The 19587-nt window shown below is 41.7% G+C and overlaps 1 protein-coding gene across 1 annotated transcript; it reads right to left on the minus strand.

Moving 5' to 3' along the window:
• Window positions 1-1327: 1327 nt before the first annotated feature.
• Window positions 1328-18487, minus strand: aig1 (androgen-induced 1 (H. sapiens)). Its single transcript, XM_026342122.1, has 6 exons — window positions 18189-18487; window positions 13446-13601; window positions 9968-10069; window positions 2740-2855; window positions 2316-2479; window positions 1328-1855 (listed from the first exon to the last, which is right to left on the minus strand). The coding sequence occupies exons 1-6, from the start codon at window positions 18327-18329 to the stop codon at window positions 1836-1838; spliced, it is 699 nt and encodes a 232-aa protein (XP_026197907.1). The 5' UTR covers window positions 18330-18487; the 3' UTR covers window positions 1328-1835.
• Window positions 18488-19587: the final 1100 nt, after the last annotated feature.

Raw genomic sequence — 19587 nt, forward strand, 5'->3', positions numbered from 1 at the left:
TTCTTCACACTGTTCTGGATCCTTCGTTAAAGTGTGTTAGTAGTTACACGTGGAGTTTTTCTGTGCAGCTGCTTCTGTGAGCGTTGAACTTGCCAGAACATTTACAGCCAAGTGTCCAGCAGCTTTTGAACTCGATATTTGACGAGTAAAGTTCTCTCTATTTTCGTAGCCTGCTGGAATTAGAGCTCACACAGCGAAATGTTTGTGGTCTGCGCTTCAAGAGAAACGTGCTCTTTTTCTTTCTGTCTCTGCAACACGTGCGTCCAGCTCCTCTCCGCTCGTTTGCATGTTAATCTATGCTAATTCATGCAGCACAGAATATTCCTGAATGTTTTAATGTGTCACCTCAGAGAGGAGAAGCTGACGTGTTAATGAAGAGATGGCACGCACACACACACACACACACACACACACACACACACACACACACACGCTGCAGAGTGTTAGGAGCTAATGAACACAGCGGGTTGTGTCAAACTCTCCTTTCCAAACTGACAGTGAGACAGGAGCAGGAGTCACACACACACACACACTGTCGAACACTTTATAAAAAAAGCAGTGGAACATGAGATGTTATCTTGTGCCAAGGTGAGAGAACAACAGCGGCGCTGAGAGTGGAGGGGCGTCTGTTTCAGTACGAGGAAGACGCGGACGCTGGGAAGCCGGCCTCGTGTTGACAGGAAGTGTTGCATTGACATCTTGTGGTTCCACTGTTAACCCTTAGAGACTAAAAAAGAAACCAAGAGAAGCGCTGTGGGAGGACTGAGACACACACCACCAGCTCAGTTTCTGTTTCTTGCCTTATTGTACTTGTCCATCGTGCAGTATCTTAAATCTATTGTGTAGGAACCGTTCAGTGCATCTTAACTTATGGTTCATTTTAACTTCAGTCCACGTCAGTCGTCACGTCCTCCCTACCGTCAGTTTTATCTTTGGTATCTCAGCAGCTGTTTCATTCTTTACTTCTGCTAATTTCTTTGCACGCACTGTGTTTTTTCTCAGTTCCACTTTCAGAATAAGATGCATGTTTTTTTTTTGTTTCTCTTTGTCCTCTCACACTGATCATGTACCAGACGGTAGATTTCTGGATGTGAGGAGCTTTGTCAGACACTTTTAAATCCAAACTGACAAAACCAGCTAAATTTGATCAGTTGTGTTGTTTCCCTTTAAAGTAACAGGCGTCAGAGCGTCTGTCAGCTGCTCCGCTGTTAGTTTACCTTCTCAAACTGTGCAGTCATGTGAGCTCAGGCAGGTTAGAGCATCACGTCAGAATCACCCACTACAGCGTGAACAGACATGACTTTAAACTGGACCGACTGACAGGAAATATTTTCCAGTTAAACTTTATTGATTTTGTATCAACATCTAGTTTCTTCCACACATGTAGTGACTCTTACGTTGATTAATAATGATGTTCAACACGTTATTGATGTTCAGTAGTTTTACAGTAGCTTTGATAAGTAGAGTAGTAAATACTGTTTGTGTGCTTCTGTTCCTGTGTGTGTGTGTGTGTGTGTGTGTGTGTGTGTGTGTGTGTATTTGTCCACTTCTCTCAGCTTTGCTTTTGCCAGAAAAACAATAAAATGCAAAAAATGAAAGGCAAAGATGAGTTTTGATTGGTCTTCATTTACCATTCTCTTCTGTTTTTACATTTAACTGACGAGGTTTTTTGTTTTTTTCTATGATTATTGTTTTGAATACAGTTTATGGTCTTTTCCATTCCAGGAGAGGACACTTGTTTTCCTTTCTTGTGTTGTCCTGCGAGGGCGGGGCACTACTCGTCCTCTTTTGTCCGACCAAGACCGATTTCAATCTCCCACACAGCGGAGAGATGTTCACTCACCTTTGACCTTTTCTGCAAGAAACAAACATGAAGAAGCAAAGTTAGGATGACGTTTGTAACACCAGCCGACTGTGAAGGTGTTTGATATATAAAGAATGGAACTAAAGAATGTCTTCTGGAGTCACATCTCTGCTACGTGTCGGCCGGCCGAGCAGATGGACGGAGGAGCGCAAAGTGTGCGAGTGTTTGTGTGTGTGAGAGCATGTGACTGGGAAAGAGGGAGGCGGCTGCTCGGCAGATGCCTCATCTGCTTCTCTTCGTCTCATTGACTCACAAACAAATGTGAGAAAAGCGTGTTAACCGCCTGAGAAGGGATTTAAACTTTGTAGACGTGTGACCAACATAAAATCTGACTGCAAAAATATAAGTTCAGAAATCAGCTCTCACTATTTTTCAGGTGTTTTTCCAGGTATTTTATCTGAATGACTTCTACAGTTGGATATGGAATCTTCTTGCCTAGATGCTTTCATACCTGTGTGTTGGTCCCATATGTAGCTGTTGAGGATTTCTCCGAGAACGTAGAAGACACAAATCACCACCGTCATCGCACTGAAGAAGACGACTCGAGCCAGAGGAGCGATGCGCTCCAGCACCGGGTACACCCACACACCTGTCACGTGGTGCACCCAACACGTCCTGGGCCAGAGGAATTTAAAGTTACAATGGATTCAGACTAGTGTTTGGTAAACTGCTTAAACTAAATCCAATATAATAATTTAACCTAAAAACACCCTGAAGTATAAATGAGTCACATAAATACATTTTGCACTTAACTGACTTAACTGAGCTACACCTGAACTAAGCAAACCTAAACTAAAACTATCTTCTAAGGGATTAAGTAAATATATATCTTAATCTGCATGAAGGATGTATGCAGACATATAAAGTTTTGGTACCAGAGGATGTATCCTATGCCGAAACAGCACACTGCTGCCAAACCACACGACCTGCTGGGATACCGATGGTGGGTGGTCCGCATCTCAATGATGATGAAGGGAAGAACAGTGGTGTGCTGAGAGAAAGACAGATACAGGGCAAAGGGGAGGGTGGTTGACAAGAACAAACATTCAGTAATCCCACACTTTCTTTGGTGATTCTGGATTTTCAGTTTATATCTATTACTAGATTTATTCAGATCTATTATTATATCCATTTTGACAGCTAATCAGACCTCTTTTATAGCCTCGGTGTCATAAATTAAACTGTCTACAAAGATTTACACGCACTAACATATGAACATTGCTATATGCCGTTTGATGACAGACGCTGGCACCTTTTTGATGGATTTCCTAAGTTTTTTTCAGAGCCGGCCATCTGGTGGCAAACAGTAATACTACAGACAAGAAGAACGCTTGCACACGCACTCAAAGCCAAATGATTATTCCAATAAGACCTCATGTCGGTGCAATTTAGTTTCAGACAGGTCATAATCTCCACCCAATCATCCCACCTTCACATATATACTGTATATATCACCAATGGCCCGTGAAGGTCCATGATGGTGCCAGTTGTTGATTCTAAGTCAATACTTTCTATGAACTTTAATTGTAATATTACATTAGTATTGTTGAAATATTCTGTTTAAACAGGATTTATTGACGCTTTTGGTACATAACGTAGTTTTTAATGTTTTTTTTTTTTTAATGAGATACTGAGACTGACTTTTTTGGATAAACACATTTGTGTTTTCATGTTAGAACTATTATAGTCACAATGCCTTCTATGTACTGAACAAACTAAACAGCTAATTGAAAAGAAAGATTGAAACATGAACACTTTTTTAATATTTAATTCATTTCTGTATATAGGATGTGTTTGTGTATTTATAAACCATTGTAAACCATCTAAAACCACAAACACAGTTAATGGAGTTTATGGCATGTGCTGCTATTTTCTGTGAAGCTGTTTGATGCAAACACACGTGAGACTTGTGTTTAATCAGCCTCACCGTGACTCACCATCAGTCAACAGTTTAACACACTAACACAGCCCACACACACACACACACACACACACACACACACACACACACACACACACACACACACACAAAAAATATTTTTAACATGTGAATAACTTCATCACGTGTTCAATTATCCAGAATTAAATGGACCAAAAGCAGTTTTCTCTATAGGTCCAGATGTATACAGATGTTACTGTGAACTACTCTCTTTGTCCACTAGGGGACACTCACATACAAAACACACACAAACCAACACACACACGACAGCAGAGCTGAGACTTGTTACCTCGTTTGCACTCAGCTGCACAGCTGCACATGAGTTTTAGTTTGATACCATCGATGTGATGACATGTGATGAATGTGACTGAGTTTCCTCCATCTATCCTCTAGAACTGGTTTCCAACGGACTGATGTGGTAGTTCTTGTACATTTAGTTTTTTATCGTTTTATTCTTTATTGTTTCCCGCACTCCAACCGGTCGAGGCAGATGGCCGACTAACTTGAGCCTGGTTCTGCTGGAGGTTTCTTCCTTGAGCGTTAAAACTAGTCTTAAGAGTTCATGTTAGAATCAGGTTTTGGTTAGGGTAAATAGGCTAAAGGATAAATGATGTGTCCTCTCAACTACAGAAACACAAAGTCAGACAGCTGAGCTCATATCTCTGGCAGTCGCGTTGATTGGCCCTGTTGGTTAGGTTATAAAAACAACAACTGGAATCTTCCATCTGCTAATTATTCCCAGATTGTGTGTTAGAAATGATGGAAACTGTTTGGTGTGATGCTGACGGCTGCAGTGGGTCTTCACACGGGTGCAGCACTAAACATGTTTGGTTGGAGTTGGTTTGTCTCCCACTGGACAAAGAAATGATCTTTACACAGTTCAAACATCACCTGTCGCACTTTAACATCTCTTCATAAATATATTTAGGTGTATAAGACTATAAGATTTGTTTGTGAGGGTGAAAAAGTCAGAAATGAATCTTCTTTAAGTAGGTAGCTAAAGGTAATACTGTGCAGAGATGGCAGTAAAAGGAGACGTGTGGTTCAAAAGCTAAAACCCAGCAGAGTGTGTTTTCTACTGTTAATGAGGTTGGATATAAAAACCTGAAGCAGGTGAGAAACAAACAAAAAAACAAACATGGCTCACAGGGCGGCTTTCTCTCACGAATGGTTGTAGAAAAGAAGAAATGTGTGCGACCGGAGTGAAGACAGGTGAGTGCTGAACAGGTCCAGTGGACTGAAGAAGACTTCTGTTGAGATGAAGACGGACTTGTTAGTGACATGGAAATGTTTGGTGTTTGGCTGAGCTGCTAACATGAGGTAGCAGGTGAAGTTTGGCTGGTTTGATTAATGGATTATCAAGATGAAGAAGGTAATGGTTCCTTCAACGAAGAAGCAGATGAAGTTGAGCTGGTTTGTTTGAAATGTTTGGTGGTACAGTTAGCATAGCTTAGCATGGCATGCTGCTAACATGCTGCTAGCTTGTTGTGGCCTAGGTGCCTGTAAACATGGCTGCTTTGTTCGGTGTATTATCAAGAACTAATGTAGTGATCGTGTTTCTAGGACACTATAACACTCTGTTTAGTCTTCCTGGTGTTTTGACCCCAGCTACACAAAACCACTGTTATAGCGAACATGTCCACCTGATGTCTTATTTACCTAGAAAACAATATAAATATATTTAAAATTGTATTCATTCTTTGCGACGTGTGCTGCTGACGTCTTGTAGAAGAGATCTCGATTTTAACAGGTTTTATCTGGTTAAATAAAAATGTATATATGCAAGGGAACACTGGATTCCAATTTCAAACCATCCAGGGACTGCTAACTTCTCTATTCTCCAAAGTTCAAAGTGGATTTCACAGTAAAATCTAACTCCTGACTGAGTCTTTGTACACGATTCACCAAAGGAGGCGACCATTGTGTCGCAGCCCAACTTTGACTAATCGGTTTCTGAGGATCTGGAAAGGTCAGACAGACGATGCCAAGAATGTGCAGACTAACAAGAGACACAACATCAGAATAGAACAGCTTTTTCTCCTGGGGTCTTAAATTCTAGGTTTCCCTCCCATCATTATACTGTACACACACACACACACACACGTCCTGACGCTGCACTTTTACCCCGAGTCCCTCAATGGAATTCCAGTCTCCTGGTTGTGTTTAAGTTTAGTCTCTGTTGAGAGGACTCAACACTCGTAAATAATACTCCCTTTATTCTCGTTGTCCGCTCTCTCTCTCTCTCTCTCTATTTTCGTTTCTAGGACTCTCTCGTTCGTGCCCTGTCTCTGTCTGTCTCTCTTTCTCTCCCCGTCTTCCCCCCCAAGGTCTGTGGTTTTACTCAAGCAGCCAGCTTTCTGCCTCTGTGGAAAACCCCCCTTTTTCTGCAAACAGCGGTGGTTCAATCCTGTGGTCTGGGGCTAAAAACGGGACAAACCATTTTACACAGAGATACCCAGCTGAGGGTAGGATCACATGGCTGAGGGCAAGTCCACAGGGTCAAACATCTTCCATAGTTGAGGAGCCACTGAAACTGATGCATCAGAAATAGATTTACTCTGTTTTACATGCAGGGGATGTGGCCTGCGAGTGCTGGGTTCTACTCCAAAATCAAATGAAGGCAAATAGCTGGTGAAAGAAATTTTAAACCTCACAAAGTTTGTTTGGTTTTTTGTTTATGCCACCTTTATATCTCATCATCTCATCTTTCTTGACAACCTCCAAGTCATATTTACAATGCAAAACCTTTCTGAAGACTTTGATATTTTTCTTGCCACTGTATGTCCACATTTAAAGAAACACCTGAAATCTAGAAAACATCAGCCAAAGCCCATCATGCAAGTAAACCCACATTTAACAGACATAAGTGTTGCATTAGGACAACATCCCCCACTCTGAGAGAAGATTCATTGAACTAGTGTGTGTAAATGTTGAACAATTTACTAGTTTGAGTTGGTGCCACAGTAATTGCGCATCATCTTCACCCATGTTGTGTCGTCCCAAAGACACGTAGCGAGTACAACCAGTCTAAAGTCTAGAGACTGGGACAATCTGCATAGAGGGAAAATGGCTTAGAGTTTGTTAGATTGATATATACTGTATTTCCAACATGATCTCCAATGACGTCTGCAGCTGTGATTGTTGTTTGCTGTGTTAATACTCGTCTGGACAATCGTTTAATAGCAAAGACAGGGATGGAATGAAGTCACTTCTTGTTGGTGTTCAATTTCTAATTCAAGTAGTGTACATTTATTCTGGTAAATTCCTGATTTACTTATTTTGTGGTGAATATCAGTCATGTCAGTGATTAAATGTTTTTACTGTGTAAAAAGAACACTGCATATCTATGAATTGTGAACTGATAATTGATTGTTGATGTGTCTATCTGTTAAGAAAATTGTTAAACTGTTCAATAGAACTGAAAGTGAACTTTTGTTGATTTAGAAAAAGCTACCTGGCTTCACAACATAAAAAAATATATAAAGGTGAATCCATTGGCAGAGGTTAAAGTGCAGCAGCTGATGCAGAGCTCTGCTAAGCTCTGTGCTCCTGCACCACTAAAGGTTTTCCAACTGAACTCCACTTGAACTCTGGAAATGAAATAAAGTCTCCTGTTGACATTATTCGCCACAGTTTTCTAACTTAAGGAGCTTATCGTGTCCTAGCGGAACATTCGTGTTCAACTTTCCATCAAACACACCAACACTGTGCATTAATTCAACTTAGTGTCAGTGTGTGGCAAAGAGAGGCAGGCCGCTGGTACTGATGTTGCATTTTAAACTAAACAAGTCTTAAAGCTTACAATCATCTATGCTGCCACAACATTAAAATCATCAGCTTTTTCCAAATCAACAAAAGTTCACTTTCAGTTCTACTGAACAATTCAGCAATATCAGCCACATCAGCAATCCATACTCAGTTGTGCATCTGCCTAATATTGTCGCTCTCTAACTCCAAAACAGCTTTGACCCATCAAGGTGTGAACTCCACAAGGCCTCTGAAGGTGTCCTCTGGTATCTCATTCTAAGACATCGGCAGCATCGGCTTGTAAGTTGAGACGTGAGGCCTCCATGGATCGGACTCACTTAGTGCATCCTGGTGCCATCTTTTCCAGGTAAAGACTTGCGCACCCAGTCATTCACATTAAACAAAAACTCACATACTGATACCGTATGCAGAGTACAGCAGCGATGAAGGTTAAATGAAATGTTAAATGTGAATAGTTTTTTTCGAGTGCATGAAAAAAACCTGACAATGATTCACCAGATGTGAACAAACAGCTGATCCTCAGCAGCTGAGCTTTTTTAACAAAGTGAAACCTGCGTGTGCTGGATCTGCTCGAGGAGATGGTTTTGGCTTATATTCATCAGTGGGGGCTGACATATTTTTTTTCTGAACTGTACTGGACCCTCATGCTAAATAAACACATTTTATTGTTAAAAGAAAAGAGACTGCCATTAGCTTTCTGAATCTAACATATGTTGCTAATACCTGCTGCTTTTGCATTTATGCAAATAGCATCTCTGTCCAAATATTTATGGACCTAACTGTAGTAGGGCCTCGAACCCAGTAACTAAAACATTGACAGTTCTTAAATTTTCTGCACTTTTATTTGTGTGAAGTAATCATGTCGAGAGCAAGTATCGGTGAACAAATATATATTGGATCAATAAGAAGTCTGTGTTTAATCTTCCACTTGTTCATTTCCAATTACTTTATTGGCAGCACTCCTGGACACATTGTTAAAATACTGTGTCTTTTCCTCTTACTCGCTCTACATCATCCGACTCCTCCCTTCTCCAATGGGAATGGCAACACTGTTGTCGAGGCAGCCAGTGTAAGCAAACAACAGCGATACCATGGAATACCGCAAAATATTTACAACCGCTGGACCTGCGCGCTCAATGTTGCACAAAGGCATTTACACACACACAAACTGCTGTTGGTGATGTTCTGGTTGTTTTGGTCCTTGGCAACAGCGCCATAGCAACCGCTCAGCTATTACATCACCTCCTGGAGTAGACACCAAACACACGCTCCGTCTTTGTCTCTCAGTTTCAAAGTAGTGTTATGGGAATGATCTTTTTCACACACGTCACCTCACACCGCACTGTGTTCTGACAGAAGGAAGTCTGATGAGACGGTTTTGCATGTTGCAGACAGAGTGCTGGAAAAATGTCAGACTATCTGACTGGCTGATTGGAACACACAGCTGATGGTGTTATCAGTCAGGCGACATGTTGCACAGTGTGTTAGTCGCTATCTAAACATGAGATTAAACCTGCTTCCTTTTGACGGCAAATCAAAGCCAACGACCTGCCAATAGCTCGATGCAAATTCAGAGGTTCACCAAGCACCAACTTTGACCATTGATAAGATTTATCAAGTGTTTTATGGAGTTTATGATCTACTGATGTGAGTAACGATCCAAGTGAGGCTCGATTTTCATGTCCTGTCATGTAGAATCCACAAATCAATCAAACTGTTTAGTGCTCCGACAGCAGGCCAAGTCCTGACATGTTCCAACGCTGCAGGGCACAGACCGTAAAATGCTGAGTCCTGCACCTGATCCCGAGACCTTACTAGCAAATACTCCATATCATGGCTAAAACATATTCTAGTGTTTATTAAATGCTGGTTGAGTGAGAAAGTGTAGTATTGACGTGTCATAAAAAGCACTTGTCTTTCATTATTTGGTTTCCAGTCACATCTGGAATTGATTTAAACCTAATTTCTGGTAACATGTCCGTCATGGTAGTGAGCTTTTGGGTGTGGGAAAGTTATGGTTCTGCAGAACTCTTGTATAATTTCCCCACAATAATTCAGTGTGGGTCTCTTCGCCTGTTCTAAAAATCATACACTTTTTTTTTCTTTGTAATCATATACTGCCAAATATTAGTTTATCAACTTTACACCGTACTTCTGATCTCAGGATTTTTGTGAACAACAAGGAACCTTCCTGGTTAAATGTCAGTTAAATATTATTGTGTCCGCTGTCTATTCCTACTTGTGACTCCACATTCCAGGCCAGTAAGATGTGGAACATAGACTGGTGAATCAACAACTTGATATTCAGGCTTGCAACATGAATCACTGTTGCACAAATACACTTTTACACAGACCAGTTTCTAACAGTAATGGGTGAACCAGAACAATCAACTTACCATGCCGTGGTTGAGCCACTGAGGAATAAAGTTGTCCAGTAGTCTGGGGTAGACCAGGTCTCTGTCGTACAGGTAGAGAGTCCAGAACGTAAAGACCACAAACTTAAAGAAGACAGAGCAGAAGAAGAAAACATACATTTAACAAGTTTTCACACAACACATTCAAACAGTAACACAGCAACATTATAAAAGATGTCTTATCAATGTCTGCTCTGCTAGTCAACAACAACAACAGGATATTGGTGACATCAAAAAAATAAACACACAGTAAAGTTTCTCAAAATGTAGATGAATTACTTCGCTTTTATTCACAATGCTAACTGATAATGTGTCCGGATCTTTGTACACTGTGGCGACGATTCAGTGGTTTAGAAAGGCTGCCACGTGTGTTGGAAGGTTCTGAAACTGAGAACAACCACGTCCCAGATGTTCATGGTCTCATGGTTCTGTCTTCCCCTGACCGTGACCCTCTCTACCACGTGATGCCAAACAAATCTGATGCTATCTGATATTTTTCATTGTAAGAAGACCTGAGAACAGCCGATTGTAACCTGGTTACTAAAGTGCATGTAAACGCACCGGCTGTCTGCATGGAGGGCTTAGCATGAGCGGTCTATGAGAAGGCGTTCAGGAGCAGTACAGAGTGTAGGTCATCTATGTTTTAAAAGCACTGAGAGCCTAATAGCTTGTAGTGCTCCAAATTGTGTGTATGTTATTAGTAACTGTAATACTGGAAATGATCTCAGGTCCTGATAGATGTCCCCTATCTTTTCGTTTAAGGCCTGTGCCTGAGAAACTCTAAGGGGACATTCAGTCTTGTTAAAAAAAACATTTTTATTGGGTCCTGTGGTGTGTACCCAGGAAATCCTGATGGCAGACCACATTCAGTCCCACATGTCCTGAACACGCTGTACGATAACGAGGTCTCAGTCTAATGTATCTCTAGCCGGCTGTCTGGACCCAGGCCAGACCATGTTCTGCAGGATGGGGATGGAATTACCTGATCATCATCTGGGTTCTAGTTCAAGGCATCTGAACCCCCCATTTGTACCCTGACCAGCATGTTCTCTGCTTTCAACAGGCCGGTGGTGGTAGAAGACATACATACAAAGAGACTTCCTCTAATTTCCACTCTGCCATATACTAAAGTCGATGCCCATATGGTCATGCACACACCAGTGCACGTGTAATATATGCACCTGCACTCACATGCATGTAGTCAACACACACTAGCAAAGTTTCACACGTATGCACACTCACTCTTTCCACATGAGTGAGGCTAGGTTTCCAGACATTAGTGGTGGTGATAATCATGTCTATTGTACGGTGTGTAAACTGAACTCGATGCCTAATTCACACACACGGCACCACGCCAGCTGACTGCCTCTATAGGTGTGTGTGTGTGTGTGTCGGGTAGGATGGTTGCTGTAGCTTCGACCGTAGCGGTGATCTAATTGGCACTCGGGTTGCTTGAGGCAGTTAGCTGTCAGCTTTGTGTGATTAGAGACTGTGGGTGTACAGTATGCATATTCATGATTCGTGTGTGTTAGTTGAAACTTGGGATATGCTTGTGGTCAGACAGGTTCCTTAGTGTGGTAGCTACAAGGCTCCTTGCCAGGTGAAATCTTGAATTAAAGTGTGTGTGTGTATGTGTGTGTGTTAGTGAGTCTCAGAGTCAGAAACACGAGGTGAGTCTGCCAGCGTTGTGTGAACAGTCGCGGGATCAGACAGGGGTCACCGTCTGGCCGTCTGAAGCAACAGAGGACGACTCAACACTGTTCTCTCTGTTCTGTTTATTCACAGCAAGATTGTGGTAAACTTCAGCTGATATGAGCTGCTGCAGGGCCACACTCACATAGTTCTTAAATATTAATACTTCTGCCACCACACAAACTTAAATCTAGTGCCAGGTATGAAAAACTAAAAAGTAGTTTCAGAGTTGGTCTCTGTGGTACTGGATGATGTTACAGAGACAAACTGTTATATTATTAGTTAGATAATGTTCAACTTGAGGAGGATTCAGCCCTTTGTTAAAATTGCATACTGTACACAAACATCTTAGAACTGATGTTACTGCCATACCAAAGGCTAAAAATATATACACTCAGTCTGCAATATTACATTAAACTTTGCTGTTGACTTTATGCCTCCGATAGTAGAAACATTTTTTAACTTCTCTCCCACGACTGTTGAGCCCCTCTGGCTCATTTTTCTAGAACTCGGAAATGCTGTTGAATAGTTTACTGCTGTTATTAAAATAAACTCTGACACAGCCTCCAGCTAACGATACCATGTGATAAACTGGGGGGAAAAAAAAAGAATGAACTGGTGAAGGTCCAAAAAGGTGACATTCTTCTCGCCCAATAACTGAGAGAATAAGCAGCGTATGGCACCAAGACACCTTCGAAATAGCGTAAGACACTAACACAGCTCGAGATGAATCAAGTTACTGAGAGAACAACTTAGTAAACACTTATTTTTCATGTCATTGATGTGTAATTGGAAAAAGTGAGGCCTTATCAGTCAAAAAGCATCTTTAAATTAGTTTACTGTGTGTTTTGTGTCCTTCTTGGCAAAGACATTACACCAAGAGTGCGTATCCATAACTGTACAAAAAGAACAATTAAACTTGATAGATAATGAAAAGGCAAATGAACGATGAATAAATTGTATCATTCTCATTTTTCTGTTTCATGGTGGGTGGCAGCCAGCGTTAAGGTGCAAGACTGTGTTAGTATCAACCAGTTACTGGGTCTGGCTAAACCACAACATCATATCAATCTCCATTCACATACAGCAGCAGTTTACTGTAGCAGCAGTCAATGCTGTAAGCCTGAGTTCACTCTGTCTGCTCAGAGGAGTCAGTGTGATGCATCTTCCGGCTAAACCATCTTTGACTAGCACACAGAGGCTCTGAAGTCTGTTTGTCCATTTGCAAAGAGCAGATTAATGTAACAGGAACAGCAATTTTCATTTTAACCTGTCACCAATTTACATAACTGACATTCATTGGTGACAGATGATCAGATCTTTGACCTGAAACAGTGGGAATAATGCCTGTTAGAAATGGGGGCCTGTTAAAGTAGCCATTTTATGTTTAATTTAGGGTTTGCATGTTTTCCTGCCTTATGCAGCAGCTCTGCTCTGATTGGCCGGCTTGTAGAGGTCTTCCTGTGGGCCAGTTGGAATATCACTGTCCTTTAGCAACAACCTGAAAATGCTGAAATGAGTACTGGTAACAAGTTTGCATTCCTGAAATGTGTGAGAATAAGACTTGAGGTGAAATCCCTCAGAGTAAAATTTAGGGTAGGGGCCCACGTAAAACTGCTGTCACCCCCCCCCCGTGTAGAGCAAAAGAGGGTGGATTATACTGTACCTACACTACCTAATACTTTGGGTTCTGCAGACTAGGCTTCTCCTTCCTCGGGCTCTCGTGTGTCACGTGTGAGTGCTAGGTTGCATGCATCCATCTGCTCACCGCTCCGACAGGGAAGGCCAGCACAGCCATCATCCAGTCCCTCAGGCTAATCAGCTTCTTCAGCTGCCGTTCCTGCTCCCTGGTGGCACCTCCCTTAGTCAGCAGACTGGACACATCGATCAGGACACACACGCAGAAAAACACCGCCTGGATCACCTGCAGAGACACAGAGAGAGAGTTCAGCGAGCTCTTTAACAGCTGCCACACTCTCACATGACAAACACTTCAAAGAGTTGGAGAGAGGGGGAGCGAGAAAAAGAACGTAGGCAGTATATTTTTCAAAGGAAGAAAGGGAGGAAAGAAAAAGAGGAAGGGTTCAGAGAAGAAGAGACAAAGAGGATCAAAGAGATGGAGATCAACCAGATGTTAGGAGGAGGAAAAATGCACAGCTACTCTTTTGCCTACTGTAATTTCATACTAAAGTAAAAGATGGGTTATGCTACAGTAACTTCCATCTCAGATAAGAATGTAAGAAAAGAGTCATCAGGGCAAATCAAATGTTAAATAAATATAAGCTACAGCAGCTACAGCTTCAGCCTTTTTTACTGTAAACTAAACTTGAAAGATACAGGGAATGAATCAAACTGCACTTCTTTTAAGGAATATTATTATATTGAGTTTCACACCACCCTCCCTGGAGCTCTATGCATCTGTTATTGAAGTCTAAAGTATGCTAGTAAGGGCGAGCGCAACCACTTCTTGGTTCATACCTCTGTTTTTGTTTTGTTTTTTGGGGTTTTTAGGAGCTTTTGAAACACACATCACCTATAGTCAGTATTGTCCCTGAACACAGCACACCAGAGCAGCTGCTGCAGCTTATGCTACAGCGGACAATGATGCTTTCTTGACTCACACAGAAAGACGAGTGAGAGGTCGTCTTAAATAAAAAACACATTTATAATTGTTACACTTTCCCGTCCAGTGGGAGAGAGTGCCGTACTTTATGTCTAAGAGGAAACTCCCAGCAGAGAGGCGAGTGGTGCTATTAGCTTGAGAGTTAGAGTCCAATATGTAAACGATGTGCTGCAACTAATTTTTAGTCAAATGTTTAAAGTTTATCAACTGGCCTGCAACTAACCTGAGTTTGTTTATGGTGGGTTTAAGTCTATTTAATGAGAATTATTGTTTTGTACAGTGACATATTACTGCTCACTTTTTATTATATGCATTAACATGAAGTAACAGAATTTTTTCATATATCCTGGATTTCAAGAAGGTTTTTGGAACCTTTTAGCACAAAAGCAGCAGCCGCACTCGGTGAATAGTTTCTGGGGTTCACTCTATTGCCCACAACTTAATACTGAAATCTTACAAACACAAAACTATTTCATGTCTTTAAAAGGGTGCAAAGCAATTACCATTTTCTCTGCAGTCACCTAGCAACAGTACTCTCAAACCTAAACCACTTAAATGCCAAACATATCCTGTACTTGACTTCCCGTGTTCAGATGTAACCTCACCGGTTCTATTTGAAGCTGCTGTAAATGTCTGAATATGATGAACTTTGTCCACAATAAAGCAGAAATGAGTGATCTGTTATCAGTAGCACCAGTTAGTTTTCCTTTTTCAGTCAAAAAAATATGAAAGGATGCTAAAAGATTATTTGAAAGAATAATAATAGAATTAAATGGAAAAACAGGGAAGTAACCTCTAACTGCACACAGCGATCTTAAAGTACCTCTAATTATTGCTGTGCCTATTATAATTAAATCCAAAGAACTGAGTGGGAATACAACTAAAACTGACTGTCTGCAACCTTTAAAAACTCTTCCTCCCGAAACATGCTGTTATACTACCAAGCTTTGCATGGCTTACATCAACAAGCACCATAAATACTTTGGTTGGAGAATGAATTTGATCAGATTCAGAAGGAGCTGCAGGGTATTAAGTGGACCTTGGTGGCGGCAGCAAGGGACCAGCTCAGTATTTTAACCTCCATCTCAGTGTAATGAAACACTCCCATCAATACGTATGAGCACAATGATGATCTGACCTTTACTAGATAAAGATGAGGAGGATGCACACACCCATTTCCCTCTCTCTCTGGGAGTATCCGGTCTCATCCAGTGGGTGAGCAGGAAGCTGGCCGTTACAAGCTATCAGATGCTAATTCACCACTTATGGGTGTGTTTGTGTATGCAAATCAACCTATTGTCTTAATTAGGATGTTTACAGTTCATTGTGTGCTTGGTGTGTGGTGCTGGTTCCCCCTTTCTGTGAGTCTGTGTCCATAAAACTGAAATTTGAAGTAAATAGGCTTCTTCTAATGTAGCTTGTGTGCTACATAAATAATGGGTTTCTATGAGAATTCAGCTAGCGATGTGGCTCTGAGCAGTGACAACACACTGTTCACATGCCCCTTCTCTAACACACAATAATTAAGAACCAGATGTTGTAAACAGTGTGTGTTTCCTAACTGCTGATGTGCACAGGTCATTAAAAGCACACTTAACCAGGAGGAGAGGTCTAATGTGGAAAATATGACACAGCTACTTCACTCACACACACACACACACACACACACACACACACCAGTACGGACTTCCGCCTCATTGCTTTCTATGCCATACACACATTTGTTTGTTTTCAGCATGCTTCTCTTCCCCTAACCTTCACCTGTCTCATAACCTCCAGGAATCCATCAGCCAACTCGGTGAACCAGCACTTGATCCCCATCATCTGAGAGTCTAAACAGGTTCTGATCCCCACAACCACCAAAATTCAGTGTGCACTAAAAACTGCTCTGAATTAGTCAGTGTTTCTCAGTTCAGCCCAATCCCCCCTTCCTTCACCGTGACAACATAAACCTGATTTTAGTGTCTGTGTTGACAACTGTAACGACAGTTGCAGCACCTCTCATTTTTGATCAGCCAAAAAGGACACGTTACACCACTGTTCAGATCTCTGCACTGGCTTCCTGTATCAGGTTCAAAGCCCTGACCCTTATCTACAAAGTGGTCAACTCAACAGCACCGGCCTACCTGAACTCCCTCATCCAGGTCTACAGTCCCTCTCGTCCACTGCACTTTGCCAACAAACAACGTCTTGTTGTTTACCTCACTTCACCTCAGAAGATCCCAGGCTAAACTTTCAGCTCCGTGGTTCCACGATGGTGGAACAACATCAGCTGCCTCACTCTCAATTGTCAAAAACCTGCTGAAAACAGAACCCTTCTCTGCACCTGAATCTTTCTCCCTCTCTCTCTGTATATTTCTATTTATGTGCATATATATATATATATATATATGTGTGTGTATATAGCACTTATACCCCACGAAACTGAAACGGCTCCACTTTACTTTAAAGTTTGTCTCCTTGGTTGAGATATTTGCTTTGTTCCTCACTTGTAAGCCTCTTTGGATAAAAGCGTCTGCCAAATAACTAAATGTGAATGTAAACAGAAATCAAAAGAAACAAAAAGTGTTAGTCAGTAGAGACACATGGTACCCTTCTATTTGTCTAAACTGGTTATTGCTAAATGTTGGTAAATGACTGGTGACTCACTGGTCTCTAACAGAGCTGCCTGTTTGTCAATGTGTACATTGTTTGGAATGAATGGCAGAGGTGTGTGTGTGTGTGTGTGTGAGTGTGAGTTCCAGTTGTTGATTATTTTAGTGTAATGTCCCTTTATTGAATTTGGCTAAGAATCCATTATATTGGATAGAACCACCACCACTCACTTGTGATGTTAACAATATCTTTAGTTTTCAGGTTTGAAAGTTCAGAGAAAAAGGTTAATTATTAAGAATTAGTTTCACAACTCAACCCTGATTTGCAGCTTCATGTTTTGTTAAAGGTCTAATGGTGACTGTATGAGTTATAGAAGTCATAAAGTGCGGGGGGGGGGTTTCTGTAAATAATATATATAGAGCTGCAGTGTGGAACATTTAGATGGATCTTTTGCTGAAATAGAATCTAGTATTAATGTTTTAATTAGTGTGTAATCAGTCGACAACATGGAAAGTTAAAGGGTGGTTTTGAGAACTTTAGAGGGCTGCAATCTGCCACCTGACCACTAGATGTCGCTAAATATTACAAACTGCACCTTTAAACTCGTGATTCTAGCAGATCATGTAACAACAATATAGATTTATGTTAAGACCTCCAGTTGGAAGTATTTCAATATTGTTTATGTTGGGAGTTGTAGTTCACGTGTACCTCAGTTTTTTATGTACTTTGAAGTAAACCAGGAACTCTCTTTTTCTTGCAACGTTATTTATTATCATTATGACCAAACTGTTTTTATATTAATAAACAATATTTTTTAAAAGCTATCCTGTAAAATAAACATTTTAAAAATGAACCTTTCCGTTTCCTGTTTCCTATTAACATTTTTTAGTCCCCAACTACCCAAAGCTTTTACTATCAACAGTGCACGCGCGGCGCGCTCCCGACCGGGGGAGGGAGCAATGGCGACAGTCGTGCAGTCTGATCCACAACACCTGTTCCAGCTCCGGCGCTGCGCAGTGAACGCAGCATTCAACCACGGTGGAAGCTCCACAAACGACTCTCGTCACTGTTTAGTGTGAATTATTATAATTCATCCGCCTGTTCCCCGCTAACCATGCCTGTAACACCCGAACAAAGAAGGCAGAGGGGGGGGGGTGGCACAAGCTGAACGAGCGCTGAAACCTGATCATAACGCGCAGCAGCGACTCTGCAGCTCCTGCAGCGCAGCGAGCAGCGAGTCTCTCTAACTGCCCGGCTGTTTGGGGCCAGAATAAAAGGAGATGTAAATCTCACCAGGTCTATGAAGGTCAGAAACTTCCAGCTGCCCCCGTAGGTCTGATGTGCCGGCATGTCTAAGGCTTTGTAGTGGCACAGTATGGAGAAGTAAGACAGCAGGATGGCCACCCGGAGAACCTGCGAGGGGATCAGCGCCATGATGCTCGCTCTGTGTCTCTGTTTACCTTTGTACTTTAACCCCTGTGCGCCTGTTTCTTTCTCTCGGTGTCGCCGACCCCGTTTTCACCTGGTTTAACTTCCCTCCCCGTGTCTGCGCCTCTCCTGCACCCCTCTGTCTACTGCTTCCGTGTTATGGTGATGATGATGATGATGATGATGATGCAAGGGGGAGGGAAGGGTGACGAGGGGGCTGTAGACAACACAGTATAGCATTATATACATGTATTTTTTTAATTACTAAAACATTCATGATAATTATGGTTAATATTATTTTAATTATCATCATTATCTAAAAACTCTTTTTGTCTGGATGGTGGCTGGTCGCCCTCCATGTGGGTGGCAGTGGTCCCCAGGCAAGACCCCCCACTTGTAAGTCGCCTTGGATAAAAGCATCTGCCCAAAGACTAAATGTAAATGTCTCTAATTGGTCATTTCTGTCCCATTGTGGTCACTGTGGACTTTCTTGTGTTGTAAGCAGACCCCCCCCCCCCAGCATGTAGCCAGCAGACCATCCAGTAATCCATCTGTGCATGTAGTAAAGGATCACTCCTGTGGTTTTCAATTTAGTCACGTTTTCCTAGTTTTATGTGGCTGTAAAACCAAAAATCTCTGTTCACATCAAATCTCACTTGTTCTCAGTGGAAAGGTTGGTTCAGAAAAAACAACAGAGGAAGAGAGAAGTAGGAGATGCTGGTAGGTTTTATAACAGCTTCAGCAGGCAGGGAAAGAGGTGATGCTGTTGCCACGGCGGCGCTGAACAGCTGCTCTGCTCTGCTCTCCAGGTTTATGGATGGATGATCGCAGGCACAGATACAGATTACACCCGTCTGCTGTAAATGTCAACATGACAAAACTCTGTTCACAACCTTTTGGCTGTTTTACAGTGTGTTTACGTTATATGAGCAGTTCCCTAATTGCACTGGGAGGAATCAGCTGTGAGGTATACTGGACCTTGCATTGCATAAAGGTTGTTCCAGCAAAGAAGGCTGTAGCAATGTTGGTTCTAGTATCAATCGAACACAGCAATGTGATGAACCTACAGAGAATTATATATTTATATTGTTAGAGACCAAACCCAGAGCTAAAAGAGAGTTAGTACTGGACTTAAAGTTATCAGGTGTAAACACACACTGCTCCAAATGAATGCTAATGTTCCTTAACATGAACAGTTACATAACTGGATATATCAGCTCTTAAAGTGATGATATGTCAGTGTTAATGTATGTTCACATATACC

This window comes from Anabas testudineus, chromosome 24, assembly GCF_900324465.2.
Source record: "Anabas testudineus chromosome 24, fAnaTes1.2, whole genome shotgun sequence".
Classification (NCBI taxonomy): Eukaryota; Metazoa; Chordata; class Actinopteri; order Anabantiformes; family Anabantidae; genus Anabas; species Anabas testudineus.

Excerpts from the sequence above, each read along its gene's own strand:
- aig1 (XM_026342122.1), bottom strand. The coding sequence starts at position 18,329 with ATGGCGCTGATCCCCTCGCAGGTTCTCCGGGTGGCCATCCTGCTGTCT. Across the intron at positions 13,602-18,188 it reads TTCTGACCTTCATAGACCTG|GTGATCCAGGCGGTGTTTTT; the intron begins GTGAGATTTACA and ends GTGTCTCTGCAG. Across the intron at positions 2,856-9,967 it reads AGTGGCTCAACCACGGCATG|CACACCACTGTTCTTCCCTT; the intron begins GTAAGTTGATTG and ends TCTTTCTCTCAG.